Below are 7,911 nucleotides of genomic sequence, written 5' to 3'. Positions count from 1 at the left end.
TTGCCTTAAGGTGGCTTTCTGCTGGTGAGTTTTATTTTAATATTAAGACATCTTTATTGGTGTATCCAATGAATGAATGAATGAATGGCTCTGGGCATTGACCATCCATGGTTGCTAACATCAAACAAGAGAGACATCCAGACATTCTGTGCCCCGTGATGGGAGCACACACCACCACCTGTGACGTAGTCTAACCCCAGATTGAACCTGAATCTGGTCACGCCTCTAGATCCAACTCCAATTTATAGCACAAAGGAACACTTTAAATGGCACTACAGGTATATCATCAGTCAACTCCAGACTGTAAGAACCTCTGCAGGACAGATGAGGGGAGGAGAGAAGATATGCAAGGGGAACGTGTTGATTAAAATAGACTTAAAAGGCATGTCAGCCAATCACAATGTGTGGACTTGATGTGGCTCCTGATTTTATTATTATTATTTATTTATTTATTTTTAATATTTGTTGTGTTTCTGTGAGTCCGGAATCAAGGTGTGTCTCTCATAGGTTGTAATCAAGTTATTTATTTATTTATTTGACTGTGTTGGGTCTTCATTGCTGCGCGTGGTCTTTCTCTAGTTGCGGAGAGCGGGGGTTTCTTTTTTTTGTGGTGCGTGAGCTTCTAGGTGTGGTGGCTTTTCTTGTTGCAGAGCACAGGGTCTAGAAGCGTGGGCTTCAGTAGTTGTGGCTCGCAGGCTCTAGAGCGCAGGCTCAGTATGTGTGGCGCACGGGCTTAGTTGCTCTGCGACATGTGGGATCTTCCCGGACCAGGGTTCGAACCCATGTCCCCTGCACTGGCAGGCGGATTCTTAACCACTGCGCCACCAGGGAGGTCCCGTGGCTCCTGATTTTAAACAGATAACTTGTAAACAAACATTCATAACATTTATAACATAATTGGATATACCAATAAAAACAATTCAAATTTGAACATGGATAAAATATTTGATGACAAGTAAGAAAATCTTACTAAATTTTTCAGCTCTGATAATAGTATTATCGTTATATTTTTTAAAGAAAAAAGAGTATCTTTTAGAGACACATTAAAATATTTACAGGGCTTCCCTGGTGGCGCAGTGGTTAAGAATCCGCCTGCCAGTGCAGGGGACATGGGTTCGAACCCTGGCCCGGGAAGATCCCACATGCTGCGGAGCAACTAAGCCCGTGCGCCACTCATACTGAGCCTGCGCTCTAGAGCCCACGAGCTACAACTACTGAGCCCATGTGCCACAACTACTGAAGCCTGCGTGCCTAGAGCCTGTGCTCCGAAACAAGAGAAGCCACCATGGTGAGAAGCCTGCACACTGCAAGGAAGAGTAGCTCCTGCTCGCTGCAACTAGAGAAAAAAGCCCGCACGCAGCAACGAGGACCCAACGCAGCAAAAAAAAAATTACAAATGAATTAATATGATCTTCAATTTGCTTTTTCTCACATAACTTCTTTTTAATTCATCTGTATTTGTTACAACTTTTAAAGGAGGATGTGACTTGAGCACTACATTTCCATTCACAAAACTTACTCTCAGTTACTTTTCAAACAGCTTTACAACCTGCCTAGGTAGGCTTATAATCTTGCTACTCTAAACAATACTTTTCTTTGGAAAACAAACCCTATGTATGGATAGTGACCCCCATCAAGTTGCTTCAGTTTAACATACTAATTTCTAGAGGCCTGGCACATGCAGTTGATAACTACAGGGGATAGAAGTTTTAAAAAGTAGATCCCAGAAGATGAAAAGTTGCTTTAACTAATATTTTTCTTTTAAACATCAAGGTATATGCTTCAGAACATTTCAGTGACAAAAGATTTGGTCTACTAAAGAACCCGCTTGATAGCTAGACACTTCAGACCACGAAGTTAACATAGGTTACATACACCTTACAACAAACGCTACTTCCGTCTGTTAAAATAAAATTCCATCTGTTAAAATGCCAATATGAAACTAGAAAAGAAGAACTAGCTGTGCTTTAATGCCTAAAGTATCACAGTATCACACTTAGTAGAAAGAAATCTTCTCTTCCCCTTAAGTAGTTGTCAAGCCATACAGATTTTTAAATGTAACAAAAAAATACTTGAAAACATATTATCAGAGGGAATGAAGACAGTGTTGAACACGTAGCCAATTTGCATCACAATAGGACAGCGAGGAAGTTGAATATGCATGTAGGTGAAAGAAGATCATAAATTGGTCATAAATTGATAATTGTTGAATCTCATTATATTGATACTACTTACTATTTTCAGTACTTTATCTTTGCCTTTTTAAAAACAGCGTTAGGGCTTCCCTGGTGGTGCAGTAGTTGGGAATCCGCCTGCCAATGCAGGGGACACAGGTTCGAGCCCCGATCCGGGAAGATCCCACATGCCGCGGAGCAACTAAGCCTGTGCGCCACAACTACTGAGCCTGCGCTTTAGAGCCTGTGAGCCACTACTGAGCCCATGTGCCACAACTACGGAAGCCCGCACGCCTAGAGCCCATGCTCCGCAACAAGAGAAGCCACCGCAATGAGAAGCCCAGGCACCGCAATGAAGAGTAGCCCCCACTCGCCACAACCAGAGAAAAGCCCACGTGCAGCAATGAAGACACAACACAGCCAAAAATAAAATAAATAAAATAAAATAAATTTATAAAAATAATTAATTAAAACAGCTTTATGAGGAATAACTTACATGTCAATAAAATCTGCTGTTTGTAAGTGTACAATTTAATATTTTGTAAATTTATAGAGTTGTGCAATCTTCACTACAGTCCAGTTTTCGAATATCTCCATTACCCCAAAAGATTTCCTTGGGCCCTACCCTGCAGTCAGTTCCCACTCCCACCCCAGCCCTCCACTGCTCTGCTTTCTGTATCTCTAAATATGCCCTTTCTGGACATTTCACTTAAGTACAATCATGCAATAGATAGTCTTCTGCTGCTCCCTTTACTGTTATACAAGTTGGATACACTGACCTGCCCACCACCGTTGCTCCCCCAACCCATCACTTAGTGCCCTGTCCCTCCGACTCAGGCCTCTCTGCATTGAGGCAAGGATCTGAGCTGCCAGCCATGGCTGGCTCTGCATCCTCACCCAGCTCAACTGTGGACACAGAACCAATCGCAGGGCTTTATATCGCATTTAGAGAAACAGACAAAATATCTTTCTCCTCTTTCTCCTTCAGCCTGAGGTGGGATGCTAGGCACATCAGAAGTGTGGGAGCTAAGGAGACGGAGGCCGGCTTATTTTCTTGAAGACACCGAGGCAGAAACAAGGTGCTCTGTGTCTATACATGCACGTGTGTTCCTCACCTGTGGCGAGAACCAGAGGATGGCATGACCGAGGGTAGGGAGAGTGAAGGAAGTTGTCCCCCAAGGCCTCTGGCACCTAAGGCCAGCCTCCTAAGTATGCACCTGTGGCTGTGTGTGCGAAGGTGCTGAGAGCACTGCACACACGTTTGCCCCATGGTTCATGTATCTTCGGAGCTGGGCCCATCAGAGGACAGAGATAGCCTAAGATGTCTTTGCCTTCTCTTTGTGTCTTTGCATTTAAAAAAAATGGTTATTGTGTCTGCTCTGTCACCCCATGCTTTGATATTTTATAGTTAATCAGGAAGAATTCAGAAGAAACCTCCGATGATGCGCTCCTCTGGGGAATGGGATTGGGGTCTCAGGTCTCCCTTTCCACTGTGTACTCTCTCATTCCACTTGAAGTTTTTGTCCTATATTTGTGTAATTTTCAAAATAAAATGAGGGAGAAATCATTGTTATTACCAGTGAGCCATGGTGTGTTTGCCTGGCTCCCTGCAGACTCTGCTTCTATTAGCTTAGTCTAGGGCTGAGCAGATTACAAAGTGCTATCAAATGCAGCTGCTCATTTAATCCACTCTTTCATTCAACAAATATTTGGTAAGTGTTTCCTATGTGCCAGGCACAGTTTTAGAAGCTAGGGATAAAAAAACAGAGAAAAATGCCTGCCCTTCTGGGGACTTACATTCTACTGAGTGTAGAAAGACATACAACAAAATTAATCAGTTATATGGTAATGAGAGGAGAAAAGACAAGGCACAGGAGGGTGATAGGGATGGGAGGCTGCCATATTGAAGAGGGTGGTCAGGGAAGGTGACCTGAACAGACTTGGAGGAGGTAAGGGAGTGACCAGGGAGCTCTCTGGGAGAAAAGGGCTCCAGAGAACAGCAAATGCAGAGGATCGGAGACAAGAGCATGTCCAGCTTGCTTGAGGAAGAGCCAGAAAGGCAACGTGGCTGCAAAACACCCAGTGAGAGTAATGGAGCTGGGATGAGAGAGGTAAGCGGTCCCCAGATCCCGTGGGGCTGGTGGGCCACTGCAGGGGGTTGGGGTTTTACCCCAAGTGAGGCGGGAGCCATTGGAGGGTTTGGCTGAGGAGGACATGACCTAACGAATATGTTCACAGGGTTCCCCCGCTGGAGACCAGACTGTGTAGCAGGGAAGTGAGGTGACCCTGAGGAGGCTGTTGAGAGAGGTGGTGGAGGTGTAACCACGCAGGACCTTATGGGGTCTTCCCGGGACAGACCCCGCTCCCATATCCTCTGCTCTAGCTGCTCTCTGAAGTGCCTATAGGTAACGGTATCTGCACATTTTCTGAGTTGTTTGGCAGATGCTCAAACCACCACCAAATGGAAGAAATTAACTACCTGATGACCATGAGCTCGTAGCCCCCAGACCTGAGGGAACCTGAGGATTGATAATGTTCACCCCCGTGACACAGCCCGTTACCTCACCATCAACCAATCAGAGAATTGTGCTCGAGTTAATCTCCTACCCTGGGACTCCCCTCCCTCGCCTGGCCTTTAAAAATGCTTTCCTGAACGCCAAAGGGGAGTTTGGGTTTTTTGAACGCTCCTGTCCTGAACTCCTTGCTTGGAGCCCTGCAGTAATCGCTGCCCTTTCCTTCACCACAACCAGGTGTCTGCAGAGAGGCTTTACTGGGGGGGGGGGGGGGGGGGCCGGGGGGGGCGACCCAAGGTTGGTTCCCCAACAGGTGGGCATCAGAGTCTGTATTTATTTGGAAAGGAGAAGCCACCCATAGGGGTTGCCGATAGATTGGAGGTAGGGTTTGGTGGAAAGAGAAGAGTCAAAACTGATTCCAAGCTTTGGGAGCTGAGGAGCTGGGAGGATGAAGTTGCCTTTGGCAGAGACGCGGTGGCCTGGGGGCGGCGGGGAGCAGTGTATAAGATCGGGAGGACCCCGCCTTCTGCCTGGACGAGTTAAAGAAGTCCGGGAGGCGGTGGCTTCACACACGTGGGTACAGTTGACGTCTCCATTTCACAAGTGTGGACACTCCTGCACCGGAGCCCCGCGGGCTGGCCGCATCACGTGCCGTAGGCGGGCGCCCCCTGGCGCGGGGAGGGAAGTGCGGCGGCTGCGGCCGGAGCGCGGGGAGCCGGGCCGCCCCTCCTTGTACGTCGGCGGGAGCATCCCCGGCGGACGCGAGGACCGGGAGCTGTACGGGCGGATCGTGTCGCGGCTGCGGCGCTTTGGGGCGGAGCTCACCGAGCACTTGGCGGCCGCCGATCAGGGCGCGGGCGGTGAGGCTGCCGGGGCGCGGGGAGCGGGGCGCGGACGGCCGGGAGGGCGAGGGCAGGTCCGCCTCCTCGGCCCAGGCCCGCTCTCTTGCGGGGAAGCTCCCGGCAGGGCCCCTCCGCTGCCCGATAAGGAAAGGCTGCCCGCGTGCGTCCGACCTGTGAGTCCACTCTCCGCATTCAGTTACTATCTTGACCTTTGGGTCTTTGGAAAACTTTGTCGGGCTCTTTCCGGAGGCGTTTGTAGAGAGGAGCAGAACGGGAGTGGGCCGGGCTGCTTCAGCGAGATGCCTCACCCGCTGGCATCTCTCCCACCTAGGACTAAAGCTTTCCCTCCTGCTACCCCTCTCTGGGCCGAGGTATCAGCCCTCCCTCAGACCCGACAGACCCCAGCTCCTGCGACCACCGTCTCTCTCAGGCCCTCTGATCAGACTGTTACCAGTATGTGCTGCTCCTGCGGCGTGATTGGCCCGGAATCTGGCTGACTTTCTAGAAATGGTGCCAGAACTCTTGTACTTCTCAGAAAACCTTACGTGTTTTCCCCTTTCCCCACCAGGGGCAGATCTAGGATCTGAGGGACCCAATGCAATTCTGGGCAACCTCTTTAAAGAGACGAAATCACAAATCACAATTGCTGGGGCTTTTGGAAGAGCCTGTGCAAGCCAGGGACCCTGAAGCTTAAGTCTTTTTGGTTTCAGGGTCTGTGCCCCCCTGCCTGGTGGCTCTCCAACTTTACTGTGCTCAACAATCATCTGCGGGAGCATGGTGAAAATGCAGATTCTGGGATAAAGCCTTAGAGTCTATTTTGAAGTTCTCCAGTTATTCTGCTCTGATCTGGGGGGCTATGAGCCTCGTGCTCCTAGTGGATTTTAATCAAGCTGGAAAGCTGGGCTCCTTGCCCTGTGACCCCAGCGCCTCTCCTGCCTTCCTTGCCAACACCCCTACTGGTTACACTCTGCATTCCAGCACTGGTTCTCAAACTTACCTGGCTATGAGAATCACCTGGAGATCGGCCTGGGCTCATCGACACCTGGGTCTTTGTAGTTTGGTCAGGTTCTCGGGTGGTTCTCATACCCAGCACAGTTTGAGAGCCTATGAGGCCCTAGTTTCCCTGCATGGGGCCAGCCTCTTGCTACTGCCTGCCTTTCCCCCACCTGGGATGCGATTCCTCCTTCTCTCCACCCCAATCACGGACCCATGGTGAATTAGTCCTTCCTTCCCTTCATCTCATCTGTATCACTCCCCTGGCCCTAATCACACATCCCCCTGCACAGGAGTAAATTTTTCTTTTGGGCTGTTTCATTTCCTCACTCATTTTCATGGAATCTTAGTGTTGGGTGGGCCCTTGGAGCTCATCTCTTCTGTCTCCCCGCTTCCATGAGCAGGGTGGGGCTGGGCGGGGGGTCGACATCAGAGGAGAGGAACTGGGGACCAGGGCGGGCCCTTGACCAGCTTTCCCTCAACCACAGGAGAAGAGGCTGCTGGGGGCGACAGGCTCATCCACGAGCAGGACCCGGCCTGGCTGCAGCAGGCAGAGGGTGAGTGGCGCCCCCCTCTGCCTGCAAACTCCCCTGGGGTCTTAGATCCCCTGGACACGCCTGGTCTCCCCACCTAGAAGGGACTTTCTAGAGCTCCCTCCCCACTACAGCCAGACTCTCATGTCTCCCTTACAAACCCAAGTGAGCCTTGGTCTCCTCTTTCTTCCTAGTGGTTGTGTAGAAGTGGCACAGCCCTCTCTGGGTATAGGCTACGAGCTGGACCGGGCCGTAGCCCGCAGTAAACCAGTCCTGTGCCTGTTCCGCCCGCAGTCTGACCGAAGTGAGCACCCCCAGCCCTGGGTGGCCGCCCCTGCCTCCCTCCCCAGCTCTCTGAGGACCCCACCCTCCGCTCCTTCCTTGCGGGGGGGGGGGGTCTGAGCACAGTGCCCACCCAAAAAGGGACAGGAAAGGGAGGGGAGGGGGGATTGTGGGAGGCAGCCACCTTCACCTCCCTCCTCCTTCCCAGTGCTCTCGGCCACGATCCGGGGAGCAGCCGAAGGCTCGCAGGTCCAGGTGTGGGGCTACGAGGCGGCAGAGGCGGCGGATCCTCCTGAGTGGTGGCTGCTCCCCTGACCCCACCACTTGACTTCACCCCAGCTTATTACATTCTCCTGACCCCAGACTTGCTCTAGTACCATTCCTACCCCTTAGCCCCAGTACTAGATTCATGGCACGTTTACAATTCTAACTTTCCGTCTGTGTTGAGAGTGGGGTGGGGGCAGGTCCCCCATAATATCCTCTTAACACCCCACTTCACTTCAAGATGTAGAGACCCTTTAAAGATCCACAGGCCCCCAAGACGAGGATACTTCCTAACGCCCTCAAGCTCCCC

At 50.8% G+C, this 7,911-nt stretch overlaps 1 protein-coding gene across 1 annotated transcript; it reads left to right on the top strand.

Moving 5' to 3' along the window:
• Positions 1 to 5,135: 5,135 nt before the first annotated feature.
• On the top strand, positions 5,136 to 7,652 carry DNPH1 (2'-deoxynucleoside 5'-phosphate N-hydrolase 1; the record flags this gene model as incomplete). The annotated part of the gene is given in 5 exon segments (XM_082848410.1): positions 5,136 to 5,547; positions 7,011 to 7,079; positions 7,250 to 7,255; positions 7,258 to 7,359; positions 7,546 to 7,652. Coding segments are annotated over 5 exon segments (696 nt in total).
• Between the last annotated feature and the right edge of the window lie 259 nt (positions 7,653 to 7,911).

Source organism: Leucopleurus acutus (genome assembly GCF_964270905.1).
Source record: "Leucopleurus acutus genome assembly, chromosome: 10".
NCBI classification, from domain to species: Eukaryota; Metazoa; Chordata; class Mammalia; order Artiodactyla; family Delphinidae; genus Leucopleurus; species Leucopleurus acutus.
Note: the sequence above shows the minus strand (reverse complement) of the source record. Positions and strands in the feature narration are given on the sequence as shown.